The 16,093-nt window shown below is 42.1% G+C and overlaps 1 protein-coding gene and 1 pseudogene across 2 annotated transcripts in view; one reads left to right on the top strand and one right to left on the bottom strand.

Annotated features, from left to right (window-relative positions):
* LOC119544000 (CD302 antigen) overlaps positions 1-16,093 on the top strand; it is a 187,225-nt gene that overhangs the window by 106,875 nt on the left and 64,257 nt on the right. Inside the window, exon 1 of one of the 2 annotated variants that reach the window (XM_037848967.1) lies at positions 7,810-7,920. The exons of the other annotated variant lie outside the window; for it this stretch is intronic. Within the exon in view, the coding sequence (XP_037704895.1) occupies positions 7,854-7,920 (67 nt within the window). The 5' untranslated portion in view covers positions 7,810-7,853. Of the gene's footprint in view, positions 1-7,809; positions 7,921-16,093 lie in introns of those variants that run through there. 2 annotated transcript variants of the gene reach the window in all.
* LOC119544477 lies at positions 3,607-5,029 on the bottom strand (annotated as a pseudogene).

Below are 16,093 nucleotides of genomic sequence, written 5' to 3'. Positions count from 1 at the left end.
GGCCATAAAGTGTCCAAGGTAAGTCATCAACAATTGGGTACCTTCACTGGAGGGTGGCCAATGGCGTCTGGAAAACCTCTCTTAGCTGGGAAGGCATGTGGCTGGCGTCTGCTCCAAGTTCTGGTTTTAAAACGGCTTTCTCCCAGGATGTTCCTCACTAGGCTTCAGCTTCTCTCCAAAATATCATTCTTACTTGCTTTTGGGGTGTTTGTCCTCTCTTAGCTTCTCCGAAGCAAAAGTTTTTTTCAAAGGCTGTCTCCAAAATGTCTCTGTAAACTGCAGTTCCTCTCTCAGCTCCCGTGCATTCTTCAAAGTGTCGCTCTTGGCTGTAGCAAGCTCCCTCTTTCTGTCTGAGCTTATATAGTGCTCCAGTAAACTAATCAAGGACCATGCTGAATGGGTGGGGCCACACCTCCATGGAAATTATCTAATCAGAGTTATCACCTACAGTTGGGTGGGTTGCATCTCCATGGAAAAACTCAAAGAATTACGATCTCAATAATATGTCTGCCCACACAAGATTGCATCAAAGATAATGGTGTTTTGGGGGACATAATGCATAATACATTCAAACTGGCACAAGTCTATATTCCAATTTTATCATATGTCCCAATAATGTCCCTTTGAACTTTTTCTTCTCCCTTGCTAGATCCCGTCCAGGATCATTATTCCATTTAATTGTCATTCTCTTTAGTTACTCTTTTTTTTTTAATTTTGTGGGAACATATATACAACATAAATTTTTCCTTCTCAACCCCTCCCAAGCATACTATTCAATGGGATGAATCACATTCACAATGTTGCAGTCCCCTCACCAACTTCCATTACAAAAATACCATCTCCCCAAACAGAACTCTATGTCCATTTGTGCATTAACTCCCCATTCCCCTTGCCCCTGGCAACCTCTCTCTGTGAGCTTGTATATTCTCTGATATTTTCTTTGTAATTACCATGAGGCTTAAGTTTAACACCCTCAATCTATAACAATCTTGTTTTCTTTGATACCAACTTCATGTCAATAGTAGACACAAACTATGTTCCTGTATCCCTCCACCCCCCACCTTTATGTAGTTCTTGTCATAAATTGCATGTTTATACATATCCAAACCACTGATTTATCATTATACTTTATGCATTTGCTTTTTAGATCCTATAGAAATTAAAAACTAGAGTTACAAACCAAAAATACAATAGTACTGACATTTATATTTAACCATGTTGTTACCCTCATCAGAGATCTTTTATTTCTTCATGTGGCTTTGATCTATATTCTGTTGTCCTTTCCTTTCAACCTACAAAACTCTCTTTAGCATCTCTTGTAGGGCTGGCCTAGTGGTGATGAACTCCCTCAGCTTTTGTTTATCTTGGAATGTCTTAATTTCTCCATTTTTGAAAGACAGTTTTGCCAGATGTAGAATATAGAATTCTTGGTTGGCAGTTTTTTTTGCTTCAAATTTAAATGTCTTACCCAGGGGAGGGAATCTCCCTGGCAACGTGGAATATGACTCCCGGGGAGGAATGTAGACCCGGCATCGTGGGACGGAGAACATCTTCTTGACCAAAAGGGGGATGTGAAAGGAAATGAAATAAGCTTCAGTGGCAGAGAGAATCCAAAAGGAGCCGAGAGGTCACTCTGGTGGGCACTCTTATGCACACTTTAGACAACCCTTTTTTAGGTTCTAAAGAATTGGGGTAGCTGGTGGTGGATACCTGAAACTATCAAACTGCAACCCAGAACCCATGAATCTCGAAGACAGTTGTATAAAAATGTAGCTTATGAGGGGGTGACAATGGGATTGGGAAAGCCATAAGGACCACACTCCACTTTGTCTAGTTTATGGATGGATGAGTAGAAAAATAGGGGAAGGAAAACAAACAGACAAAGGTACCCAGTGTTCTTTTTTACTTCAATTGCTCTTTTTCACTCTAATTATTATTCTTGTTATTTTGTGTGTGTGCTAATGAAGGTGTCAGGGACTGATTAAGGTGATGAATGTACAACTATGTAATGGTACTGTAAACAATCGAAAGTACGATTTGTTTTGTATGACTGCGTGGTATGTGAATATATCTCAATAAAATGAAGATAAAAAAAAATTTAAATGTCTTCCCACTGCCTTCTTGCCTCCATGGTTCTGATGAGAAATCAGCATTTAATCTCATTAAAGCTCTCTTGCTTGTGACATGTTGCGTCTCTCTTGCGACTTTCAGAATTCTCTCTTTATCTTCGGCATTTCACAGTTTGACATTGGTTCATCCTGTTTAGAGTTTGTTAAGGGTCTTGGATATGTATATTCATGTTTTTCATTAAATTTGGGAAGCTTTCAGGCACTAGTGCTTTGAATATTCTTTTTCTTCTCCTTCTGGGACTCCTGCAGTGCAGGCACTGGTACACCTGATGGTATCCCATAGGTTCCTCACACTCTGTTCACTTTACTTCATTATTCTTTCTACTCCTCTGACTGAATGAGTTCATTGTCTTATCTTCAAGTTCTCTGATTTTGTGTGGGTATGTCCTTCATTAATACATTACTCAAATTCCTCCATGGCATTCAAATAGTAGTGTAAAACCAGATAAAGAAAAAAACACTTAAGCACAGGATCAAACTCTACCATGAAAAGAGGAATTATATAAAGCCTGGTCAGCCCTAAATATTTAAGACAATGTACAGGGTACAACACACTTCAACTAACAGACACCATTTAAACAGCTCTATAAAATAATATTAGTTAAGATTAATAAATGTGGTGCATTATGTGATTCCAACTAAATTCATTCAGTAAAACAATAACATTCATGAGTGGCAGCATCCCCCACCTGCTTGGAGCCCATAAACTCGATTACTTTTGGCCATATCTTTCCAAATAATTACTAATGCCTTTTAACATTACAAACATAAATGTATCTTGTACTGGAATTTTGTATTTTAGTGCTTTGAGGCTGCTTAGAAATTAAAAGGCATCCAAATGAAGTGTATTATATACTTAATATAGCTCAAAATTTCAGTGCTTAACATGTGAAATAATTCACCATTTAACTGTCAGCCTTCCAGTAAATTCTAGTAAATTTTTACTTTTAGGACCTTCTTGTAACTTTGGGAAATTAGTGGTAAAACATGGTTTTAAAAAATAAAAACAGTATGTAGCTGCACCTAAATTCTTATAAAAATAGCATTTGACAACCATATCATAATTTAATCCTTTTACACAGGTTAACAAAATGTATCACAAGAGAATGTAAACATTGGGTTTGACAAAAGCAATATTTTGAAAGTGGAACAAGGAACAGTGAAAATTTTTTTAGGAAATGTTACAAATGGTCACCTCAGGGTCAATTTACCACACTGTGGGAACAAGATTGTTACAATAAAGCTGCGCTCAACTGAGCCACTTATCTGCACTACAGTATAGTATTTGAAATCAGTCCTAAGGTCAAGGTTTAAAACAATTTTAAGAGACAAGACCCTAAGTGTTTTGGAGTCACTTCTGTAAGAGGTGCTTTTCCTTCCCCAAATAGTCAAAGCTTAATTAAAATGTTGACTATATGTAAGTTTTTTTTCCTCATCATACTTTCAGTTCAAAATACTGTTATCATTGGTATTTGATCTATATCGTCTGATCTGGATGATGTGGTCCAGGAAGTGGGGTTTGAGAAGGCAGAACCTGAATTCGTGGAGGAGGAGGTGGCCCTCGTGGTACAGGCCATATACCCCTGGTTGGGTAAGTGGAGATCTCAGAGTTCCCTGATTTTCAGTGAACTGGGGCAAAGAGTTAGGATTCTAATGGTGAGGAGGGGGTGCACCATGTTGGAGTGGGGGACGTCCTGGAGGAGGATGATTCATAGAAGGTGGCATCTGGGCAGTAATATGTCCAGAGACAGGGGTTATTGGTGGTGGAACAGAGGTCATTGGTGGAGGTGGAGCTTGGCTATCAACCAAGTGAGGAGTACCTGCGGCCTGGGGAGGATGTGGCATTGGATGGCTTATTGGTGGTGGAGGAGGTGGGGGGGGGGGTGCATAACGTTGCTGTAGAGGCATCATATGAGGGTGCGATACCAGTGGTTGGCCCTGATATTCAGGATGATGGTGAGTAGGTGCTGGGGCAGGAGGTGGTGGTTCTCTAGCACCTGAATTTGAATCACCTTTAATAGGGACAGTTATTAAATTGCTGTGTTTTCATGTTGAAATACAAAAAGTTTCCTGACGGAATGAATGAGGTGGAGGTGGAGCCATGGACAGTTCTGCTGGAGGAGCATGAATATCCTCATGTGGCTGATTATAGTGCTTGTATGGCACATGTCACAAAGGAGGTGGTGGCATCATCATGTGCTGCTTTGGTGGAATATGGTTCATGTGCTTGTCTGGTGGCATCATAAAATGATCAGGGATTTTCGTTGGTGGTTACTGTGCAATAGGAAGATGACCATTTTCAAGTGAAGTACAGGTAATAGGTTTTCCAGCTCTCATATGGTGGTGGTTGATATGATATGGTGGTGGCTGATTGTCTCTTTGAGAGAAATATGTTCTCTTGCACCCTTGAACAATGCTAGACATGAAGGAGAGAACCTTGTGTACGCTGCTCAATTCGCTGCACAGGATCACTAAAGCCTGGGCACATCTTATCTCCCTTTTTTTCATGTAAAATAGCACAGTATAGCAAAAAACATGCTTGCTCGGAATCATTTGCCCATAGATTTTAATAACCAATCCATTGTGTCACAGAAATGAACCTGGTATATCATGCTTTTTCACTTAAGATGTTTATCTGAAAATCCCCAAAAGTTGTCCAGGAATCTTCTCTGATTTCCAAATAGTTTTCACCCTTTACAGTTGTATTGTTCTTCTTCATTATAATCAAATCCTTCTTCATCACCAGGTGGAGGCTTTGCAGGCATCCTGTTTATTGTCCTTGGAGTTTGGGGTGTAGGTCTGGCTTTGTTCACTTGCTTGAAGATGAGCTTTATAGGAAGTCATCTACCAACATCAAGACCACCCCAGTGACCTTTTAACTCATTTTCAGTGTGATCCATGATTCAGCTCGCAGGGCATCTCTGATTCTTTTTTTTTTCTGCCAGCACCAATCTGCTGTTGAAACCCTCCAGGAAATTTTTTGTTTCTTTTACTGTGGTCTTCAGCTCTGTTTGGTTCTTTTTCATAATTTCCATCTCTCTATTGATAATCTCTGTGTTTATCTGTCATTTTTCTGATTTTTTTTTAGTTCTTTGTTCCATGTTTCCTTTAGCTCTTTCAATCATTTTTAGGATCATATTTAAAAATCTGTCTGGAATGTCACAAGGTCTGATCCTCCTCATTGATGGTTTTCTAATGCTTTAATCTTCTTCTTTGTCTGGGCCATCACTTCCGGTTTCTTTGTGTGCTTTGTAATCTTTTGTTGAAACCCTGGACATTTTGATATTTTAATGTGTTATTGCTGAATTTAGACTCTGAAGTGTCTGTTCCTTAAACTTGTATCCAGCTAGTGTTATGGAAAGTGCTTCCTTGATTGCCAGGGAGCACTTTTAAGTAGACTTTTTCTTGATTCAGTGCTTGCCCTGTTACAGCAGTCCTTTAACTTTTCTAGAGCTTGAGAAAGATTTTTTCTGCAAGTTCTTGTGGTTGTTCCAATACTTCTATGGGTGGATTGAGCCTGAAGTTCTGCCATCTTGAATGGTTGGGGATCATTTTCTCTAATCTTGATGAGTTGAGGAAAAGTCTCAGGGACTAAGGAAGGGGTTTTAACAACTTTAATAACGCCTCCTTAACTTCCCTGCTTCAGGTGCAGCTCCAGGAATTTGCGCAGTCTCTGTTCGTGCTTCTGGGCAGCCAGCTTTTCAGGCGTGGTGCGGGGCTGCTCCTCCTCGGTGCTTTTTACCGGTACCTCAGCCTTAATCTCCTGTTGCCATCACCCAGCAGTGCTCCCCGCCCCCATACCATTTTAATACAATGTATGATCAAGTCAAGTCAGATAAAAACTGGACTCCAAGAATTAGAAAAACATCGGTGATCTTAGCCAACAGAAATGCAGCATGATGATGGAGCCAAAATCTAGATGAGGAGTAGGCTGAAGAGCCAAAGGGACAATTAGGAAATGAGGAACATGAAGTTTTGAGAAGTATATATACAGATTGAAAGGAGATGGATTGGACCATAGCAAGAGGAGGATGGAGGATTGAGGAAGGATATTTTACAAAGGAGGGGAAAGGAGGTTTATAGGTTTACAAACTGAGAGGAAAAAAAACAAACAAACCCAGAAGCCAATAGAGAAAGAGAATTCGACAATGCAGAGGAGAGAGAGGGAGTGACTGATGGAAAAGCAGTGGTGACTAGGGTTGGAAAGTTAGACCAGATTCTAAAGAATCTTTTGCCAATGGCATGAAGCTCTGTCAGCGCTTAAACAAGCAGCCTTGCCCGGCCCTGGCTTGTGGGCTCTGTTGTCTGAGTCCAGATGCCCTCAGGGGTCAAATAAGTGGTCGGGAGACAAAGTTTAAAAACAGAAAATTTGCCTGGGGGACCTAGTTCATTGAGAGGAGCCTTTGAAAAGGAGGTTTCTGGCCATTATTACCAAAGGAAAAATCTGGCAGACACCACCTTATCCAGTGATCAAAGTTTACATCACCAGGGGGCCCTCCTGACAAGGCGCATCACTTCTGTGGTACTTTTGCCAAGAAGGCATAACCTGAATCCGATCAAGAGGAAACATCAGTCAAACCCCAGCTGAGGGAGGGACTTTTACAAAACATCTTGGCCAGTACTGTTCAAATGTGTCAAGACTGTGAAAGACAATTCCAGAAGAACTGTACCAGATTGAAGTAGACTAAGGAGAAATGATGTATCTCAATGAAATGTTTGATTCTGGACTGGAACAGAAAAAGGATATTAGAGGGACAATTGGCAAAATATGATAAGGGCTGTAGATGAATTAATAGTATTAGAAGTTAATTTCCTGGTTGTTATCATTGTACTTGGGTTATATAAGATGTTAATATTTAAGGAAGCTGGCTGAAGAATTACGGAAATTCTTTGTGCTATTGTTGCAACATTTTTGCAAGTCTAAGATAATTTCCATCTAGTGAAAAGTTTAAAAAGAGAAGCTCCAAAAGGAAATGAAATAAGCTTCAGTGGCAGAGAGAATCCAAAAGGAGCAGAGAGGTCACTCTGGTGGGCACTCTTATGCACACTTTAGACAACCCTTTTTAGGTTCTAAAGAATTGGGGTAGCTGGTGGTGGATACCTGAAACTATCAAACTACAACCCAGAACCCATGAATCTCGAAGACAGTTGTATAAAAATGTAGCTTATGGGGGTGACATTGGGATTGGGAAAGCCATAAGGACCACACTCCACTTGTCTAGTTTATGGATGGATGAGTAGAAAAATAGGGGAAGGAAACAAACAGACAAAGGTACCCAGTGTTCTTTTTTACTTCAGTTGCTCTTTTTCACTCTAATTATTATTCTTGTTATTTTTGTGTGTGTGCTAATGAAGGTGTCAGGGATTGATTTGGGTGATGAATGTACAACTATGTAATGGTACTGTGAACAATCGAAAGTACGATTTGTTTTGTATGACTGCGTGGTATGTGAATATATCTCAATAAATGAAGATTAAAAAAAAAAAAAAAGAGAAGCTCCAGGAGGCAGCGAGCCGGTCCCTTCCACGGGATCTGGGAGACCGTTCCTTGGCTTGCTTGGGCTCCCTCCGCTTCTCACTCCTACCCCGCGGGCCTCCACCGTGGGAGGGCTCGGGACGCGAGCCTCGCACTTCCGAGAAGCGCCGCCCCAGCCTCCTTCCCGCCGCCCCCCGCCTCCTTCCCGCCGTCCGCCGCGCCCGGGCTCCGCGCTCGCTCCCTCAGCCATGCCCCGCGCCGCGCTGCCCGTTCTTCTGCTGCCGCTTCTGGGTCTCGCCGTCGCGACCGCCGCGGGTAAGCTGCTTCTTTTCGACGCTCCCAACTCGACCTGGGAGCCCGGACCCGCGCCTTCGCCTCTGGCCCTGCGGAGACTCGCCGCCCCCGCCCTGCCCGAGGGCGGCCCGGGAGAGGCTGGCTGCCCCGCCGCGCGTCTCGCCCTAACCTGCACGCCCTCCCCACGCGCCGCCTGGCCCTGGCGTCTGGTCCTTCCTCATCCTCCCCTGCGCCGTCAGGGGGTTCCAAGGGAGCGCCCCCGGGGAGGAGAGGTTGCCTAGGTTCTCAGGGGTCGCGCTCTCCTCTCTGGTGTCGCAATTTCAGTGCAGACCCCACTCAGCGGGGAGGGACCCCCAAACGGGAGTAATTGCCAGCAGCGCAGAAGCACTGAGAGCTCCACGACGGGCACAATTTCGGGCCATGATAGGGAGCTAAAATGAGAAGCCGGGAAGTTGGCTGCGGAGATTTCCCTAGCGGGCGGTGGGGAGGGGAGTAGGCCCTTGCTTGCCCAGGAGTTTTGGCCATTTGGATGGTGTTCAAGCTGTTCAAACGGGAAAACAGGCTAGCCAAACAAACCCTGAATCGAAGAGGGACGTGAACAGGGGAAGTTTGGATTCCACGTAAGTCTGGTTTGCTGTTGTGCAAGTAAAATCTGAAAAATTACACTCAATTAGTGATTTTCGAATGACTCCTGAGGAAAACACACAGTTATATTGGATATGTGGTTTGTTTAAGTTTTGAAAAAAGGTTTTCCAGGCAAGCATGTCAAAAATGTGTTGATGGGGAAACTCTGGGGAAGCCTTCCAGCCAAAAATATTATTGATTGAACAGTTCCAGGAATTAAAGGGCAAAATAAGCAAGAACTAAATGAACACTTGTGTGGATTTGAATAAAATGATTATGCAAGAGATTTTTTTTTCTGAATTTCACTGCCATTTGATGATAAGTTCCTGCTTGAAGCTTGCCAACAGGCAGAAATAGTTTAAAAAGGAACTTAGTGCTGGAAGCAGCAGCACAGTATAGAGCAAAACGTGCAGACAAATTCAAAGCTCTTTTCCTGGAAGATTTTGTGGTCCAGCATTTGTTACCAGTTATGCTTCTGGTGCCTGGTGGAGGAGCAGAGGCAAGATGTGTGGATTTTCACACTGTTCATACTGAGCACATTAATTTTGTCTAAGACTAGGCTGGATTAGAGATTCTAAGATGACGGCTCCTGATATTAAATTGTGACCCCCTGCAAAAGATACATTGTAGTCCTAATCCTCAGAACCCCAGAATATGAACCCCCGAATTAGGCAAGTTAAAATGAGGTCATAACTGGAGTAAGGTGGGCCCTTAGTCCAGTATGACTGGGGTCCTTATAAGAACAGGAAATTTTGGACAGACAAACACAGACAGAGGGGAGAATGCCATGAATTGCTGGCAAGCCACTGCCAGAAGCCAGGAGAGAGGCACGGAAAAAATTCTTCCCTGCAGACCTCAGAGGAAGTGTGACTCTACCAACACCTTGATTTTGGACTTCCAGCTCCAGAACCAGGAGGCAATAGACATCTGTTGTTTGAAGCCACCTAGTGTGTTTACTTTGTTATGGCAGCTGTAGGAAATGAAAACAGCACCTTCTGCCATTTTGCACACCCTCCTTAGATGAGCATTTGAACTCCTGGTGAAGTTACCCTCTGTGTTGCCATATACTTTAGGCTAGGCAAGAAATACTTTTCTTGTCAGGTTTTTTTTAAAAAAACTTAGTTTTTAAATTTTGATACCACTCTTCTTCAGAGAGGATGTTTTGATTAGCAAAAGGGACCAAGCTATCTTTTGAAAGCTTTCTTATTTTTCCTTTAATAAGTCCAGTATGGATAAATGGGCTTTTCCAGAGCTTTATTTTTTTTATTTTTTTCAATAGGTAATAAATTTAATTGAAGGGTAATTTAAAAGGAAAAATAAAACAAGCCTTATACAAAGTAAAATACCAAGAAAAAAATCAGCAAATGGTAACAAAGATTCCCTCACAGGAGAGGGGAAGGAAGACTCCATATCTTGGTCTGGGCCTGTCTGGAGGTGAAAAGTGGGAGCTGGATCCGCACCTGGACTGACGAGATATTGAGGCTGATCTTAATGATATGGGAATGCTCAGGTGTGACTGACTGTGGTTCGTTAATTTTCTTTTGGTGTGGTAGGAGTATAATGGAAGGAATGAAGTTATTTCAGGTTTTTTTTCCCCCGTTGCTTTCCTTTGTTTTGTTTGGAAATGGTTTTGTTTTTTTTTTAATTTGATAAATAAAGTAATTTTAAATAAAACCAACCAACCAACCAACCAACCAACCCTAGGGCAAGATACAGAGCTGGATGCAAAACCAACCCTGGCTCCAGCATCACCTTCTCAGGTAGAGTCAGTTCAAGAGCTTTAGAAGATGTGCATGTTAAATAAATTAATGCTATTAATTAAATAGCTTCTCTCAGGAGGTTTTAAGGATTAATTTGGAAGGAGCATGAGCTTTGGAGTTACATACAAGTTGTGTGGCCTTGCTCAAGTTACACAACTTATCTGTACCCCAATAAGTTGGAGATGATGCGTATGTCACAGAATCAGTGTGAGCCTTAAATGAAAGAAATATGTCTAGTGCTATTATAGGCATAGTAAATCTTGGTTTCCTTCCCTTTGTTCTCTTCATACAAAATTAAACTAGAAAACATGAGAGCTGCTTTATGTGTTTTGGATGTTTATAAGTTGCTGATGTTTATAAGATGAGTCACATAGACATTATAGGACTAAAAAACTGTGTATGTTTTTCAACATAATAACTCACAAATACCCTGTTTAACAGGATGAGGAGTCATATTTGGCTAAGAAGGAAAAAAAGAGCTTTTCAAGGTTATCACTGAATTAGCCAAATGACAAAATCTTAACATAAAAGCTCCTATGGTATTGCATAAAGAAAGTATAAATTTAATGTTGAACCTGAAGTTGTTATTGTTCTCTGTTATTTTGTAGTTTATTTGTGACAGTGATTGTAATGGTTAAGTTCATGTGTCAGCTTGGTTAAGTTATGGTGTCCAGTTATTTGGTCAAGCATATACTGGCCTGATGGTTACTGTGAGGGTGTTTCATGGACTTAAATCGTAGTCATTTTTTAAGGGGATCTGTGTTTGAGTACATCTGCAATCAACAAAGTAGATTGCCTTCAGCAATGAGAGAGGTCTCATCCCATCAGTTGAAGGCCTTAAAGGGAGAACTCATGATTTCAGCAGTGAGAAAAGAATTTCTGTCTACTTCAGCTAGCCATCTTTTCCTAGGGAATTAATCAAAACCTTTGAAACCTATCCTGTTGGTTCTGTTTCCCTGAAAACCCTGACCGATAACAGATTTTGGTAGAGAGTTGTTCTTGAGAAACAATCTTAAAGATGAGATTTCTGAGTTCTGGGGTTTGGGGAACTGGTTCTCTAATCTGATAAGATTAAAAGCCAGTAATAACTATTTCCAGTGATCAAGATGGCACTTATAGTTTGTGGGTGACATGAATTAGCAGTAGAGATATGCAAAATATCACCATTGGATACTGCTACTGAAGTGTTTATAGGGGCCAGGCTTGGGTGAAGTACTTGACACCTTAACAGTTTTGTAAAGGTAAGAAGTATAATGATGTTGGCTGGCTCTTCCTAAATACACTGGATACAGTTGTTAAAGAATGGGATGAGTTCAAGACTTCAGATTCCCAGCTGAAGTACTGCATGAAAGTTTGTATGAGTGCTCTGAAATAAAGGCTTATTTCTTGTAGCTACAAACTTGAAAGTTCTGAAAATCAGACCCAGATTCCATTGTGTGAGTTGCTGAATTACACCATCAACTGAATTCCCAACCTTGCAGTGTGCCTGCTGTTAAAGTGAGGGTATTGATGGAGGAAGGAATGGGATTATGAAAATTGGAATGGGGACATATGGGCTGATAATGATGAAGGGGGTGGGGCGTTTAAGCCTGAGATTCTGCTGAGTCTTTTTTGCCAGAGAAACCTGTAATGGTCTGCCCTGAGGAGTCAGCCACCTGCCCTCCAGTCTGCTCTGAGAAATCACCATTCCACCTCCAGCTGAAGAGATTAACCCAGTTGTGCCTAGTAAACCTACAACTGTGAAATAGATGGGAAGCCCTGAGGAAACCACTCTCATACATCTGTCTGAAGAGAGTAATCCTGTTTCACCAGATGAAACTAATGGAATGCCCTGAGGTAGTTAGCTTGGAAAACACTGCTAATTACTCTCATGACCCACTCCCACCAGCCCTCTTCCTGCAGACCTATAATTGGACTTAAGTTCCAATAGGCCCTAAAACATGAGGTATAAAATGTGACCACAAGAAGGTGTGCTACATTACAAAAGAACTGCATGATTTTTGCAATTTATATAGCCAGAAATCAGAGGAATGTGTGTGGGAATAGATATTAAGGGTGTGGGATAATGGTGGAAGGAACATAAAGTTGTATCAGACTGAATTTATTGATATGGGCCCTCTTAGCAGAAATTCTGGATTCAGTGTTGTAACTTGAGGGGTTAGAAAGGGCTCTAACAGTTTGTTCACATGGTTGGCTGAAGCATGGACCAAAAGATGGAAGCATGGACCTGAAGTTTAAATGCCAGGACTGCTCTGGTATAATGTAGATGAGGGGGATCCAAAAGCTTAGAGAGATTGGAATATTAGAGTGGATTTATCATGTAAGGTGTGTTCACCTACCCTAGTAATTCCAGAGATCATACCATTTACTAGGACTCTGAAGAATAAATACGTGAGAGAAGTTTCATCATCTCCTGAAGAGCTCTGTGGTCACACTTTAGATATTACCATGGGAACTGCCACCACTGAACTTGGATCCTTAAACACAATGGGGATGATCAGGTCCTAGATTGGCAGGAGCCAAATGGCAGCACTTAATTACCAAAGACAAAGTGGGTGTGGCTACCATAATGAACAGCATAGTCAAAGCAGTAATCAGAATAATGTGACTTGCAGAGACCTATGGTATTGGATAGTTGTTCATGGGGTATCTAGAAGTGAAATAGATGGGAAGCCTATTAATTCTTACTTGATCTGTATAAGCAGAAGAGTTGTAGGTCAAGTGAATAAAAGTCTATCTTGAGTCGCAACAACAGTCACAGCACCTCAATCCATTCCCAGACCTGAGACGATTTACAGGTCCCTTTGAGTGAAGGGAAGGCCAGGTTCATTGGGAAAGGACCCTGCTACATTCCCCACAATTTATGCTGTTTATCTTCCAGCCTTCTGCAAGGTGACCTATGGCCTTTCACAAGAATGACTGTGTGTTTGGAAAACATTACTGTGGTCCACCAGTCAGAGTAGGGGCTTATGGAGGTCAGATGATCAATGGAATTTTAGCTCAGATCTGTCTCACAGTGGGTCCAGTAGGTTCCCAAACCCTTTCTGTGGTTATTTCCCCAGTTCCAGGATGTAAAATTGGAGTAGTCATCCAAAGCACCTGCCAGAATTCCCACATTGGAGTCCTGAGTTATGGAGTGAGGGTTATGACAGTAGGAAAGGCAAAATGGAAGCTCTAGAACTGCCACTACCTAGCAGAATAGTAAATCAGAGTAAATACTGCATTCCTGGAGGGAGTACAGAGATTGCTGCCATCATCAAGCATTTGAAGGATGCAAAGGTGTGATTCCCACTACATCCCCATTCAGTTGCGCTATTTGGTCTGTGCACAAAAGAGTTGGATGATTTCAGTGGATTATCATAAACTTAGCCAGATTGTGGCTCCAATTGCAGCTACTGTTCCAGATGGTGGCAATTTTGCTTGAGCAAATCAACACATCCCCTGTTACTTGTATGCAGGTATTGATATGGCAAATTCTTTTTTCTTTATACCTGTTAGTAAAGATGACCAGAAACAGTGTGCTTTCAACTGGCAAGTCCAGCAATATACTTTTACTCTCCTACCTCAGATGTGTTCCAGTTCTCTAGCCCTGTGTCATAATAAAGTCTGCAGGAACCTTCTTCACCTTTCCCTTCCACAACACATCACACTGTTCCACTATATTGATAACATTGTTCTTATTGGACCTACTAATCAAGTAGTAGCAATGGAGGCAGGGCAAGATGGTGGCATAGGGAGGTGTGGAATTTAGTTAGTCCCTGTTCTAGTTTGCTAATGCTGTCGGAATGCGAAACACCAGAAATGGACTGGCTTTTATAAAAGGGGGTTTATTTGGTTATACAGTTACAGTCTTAAGGCCATAAAGTGTCCAAGGTAACACATCAGCAATTGAGTACTTTCACTGGAGGATGGTCAATGGTGTCTGGAAAACCTCTGTTAGCTGGGAAGGCACATGGCTGGCGTCTGCTCCAAAGTTCTGGTTTCAAAATAGCTTTCTCCCAAGACATTCCTCTTTAGGCTGCAGTTCCTCAAAAATGTCACTCTTAGTTGCAGTTGGGATATTTGTCCTCTCTCAGCTTCTCCGGAGCAAGAGTCTGCTTCCAATGGCCATCTTCAAACTGTCTCTCATCTGCAGCTCCTGTGCTTTCTTCAAAGTGTCCCTCTTGGCTGTAGCTCCTTTTTAAAACGTCACTCACAGCTGCACTGAGTTCCTTCTGTTTGTCCGCTCATTTATATGGCTCCACTGATCAAGGGCCACCTTGAATGGGTGGGGCCACACCTCCATGGAAATTATCAGAGTTATCACCTACAGTTGGGTAGGGCACATTTCCATGCAAACAACCTAATCCAATCATTCCAACTTAATACCCACTAATATGTCTGCTCCACAAGATTGCATCAAAGAATATCGCTTTTTCTGGGGGACATAATACATTCAAACTGGCACAGTCTCCTAGAGCAACTTGTAAACAAGGATAACTAGAAAATAGTCTGGAACAACTGATGAGGGTACATCTATGACTGAAACACATCATACACAAGTCTGGAATGGGTAGAATGGCTGAGATCATAGCATGGAACTGTAAGTAAATCTCCCCAAATTGTGGAGCTGGCATCCCTCCCCCACTGGCATGACAGGCTGAGTTGGAAGACTTCACTGTGGGAAAAAGGAGGAGTCCCTGCCGGGAACAAGGGAATGAACTGCAATCAAGCTCCAATTTCAGTTTTAATTAACAAATTTGGACTGGTGAATACATGGTATGAGCACAGATAAACCTGGATCAAGCAGGAAAGGAACCTGGAGCTTTTCCCTGGCAGAGAAGATGCGGGTCTGATGGAAAAAAAAAAAATAAATACAAAAAGGAGCTTTTGGAATCAGCTGAGCTCAGAATACTGGAAAAGGGCTGTGTCCCAAGAAAAGGGGCACACAGAACCAGGTACCAACTCCGGTTCTTGCCTGGTGAACTGGTGTACTGGGGACTAAAAGGGGACTTTTTTCCTTTTTTTTTTTTCTTTCTCATTCTAAGTAGCCCATTAGAGAAAGTCTCAGGCATTTTCAGTTGTCAGCGCTGACCCAGGCAAGGGTGGAGTTAAGATAGTCAGAGTCAAAGGAAAAACTCAAGGGTAGAAGATAATTGCGCACGGGTTTATCTTCCCTAAGAAAAGGGGGGAGGGGCAGCTCAGGTGGTGGCCCTCCCTCAGAGAACTCAGACCCCAGGGCCTGGGGGAGGGGAACAACAGAAACAGCTTAAGCTTGGCTTCTGACACCGTCAGTCCCTGGTAGGGACATGGTCTACTGAGAATTAAAGGCAATGTACTTCTTTATGCCGGGGGAGCTGCAGACAGACAAGCACCACCTGCTGGGCAGGATAGGAAAAGCACAACATCTAGAGGCCCCACAGGAAAGTCTGATAACCTTCTGGGTCTCGCTGTCAGGGAAACCTGATACCGAATACAGCCTCCTCCTGAAACCTGGGCCTGTCTTGTCAGCGAAAATCCATTTGGGGTAATCAAGGAAACCAGGTGCCAAGACAACAAAAAATTATGAATCACACTAGGGAAAACAAAGATATGGTCCAGTCAAAGGAACAAACTTAAATTTCAGATGAGATACAGGAGTTGAAACGACTAATTAAAGATCTTCAAACAAGTATGCTAAATCAATTCAAGAGTCAAATCAATGAGTTGAGGGAAGATAATGGCAAAACAGATGAAGGATATAAAGAAGACATTGGGCAAATGTAAGGAAGAACTTGAAAGTTTGAAAAAACAATGGGCAGAACTTATGGGATTGAAAGGCACAATAGAGG

The sequence above is a fragment of the Choloepus didactylus genome, chromosome 9 (genome assembly GCF_015220235.1).
Source record: "Choloepus didactylus isolate mChoDid1 chromosome 9, mChoDid1.pri, whole genome shotgun sequence".
Lineage (NCBI taxonomy): Eukaryota > Metazoa > Chordata > Mammalia > Pilosa > Megalonychidae > Choloepus > Choloepus didactylus.
The sequence above is the reverse complement of the archived record's forward strand: the minus strand, read 5'-3'. Positions and strand labels throughout refer to the sequence as shown.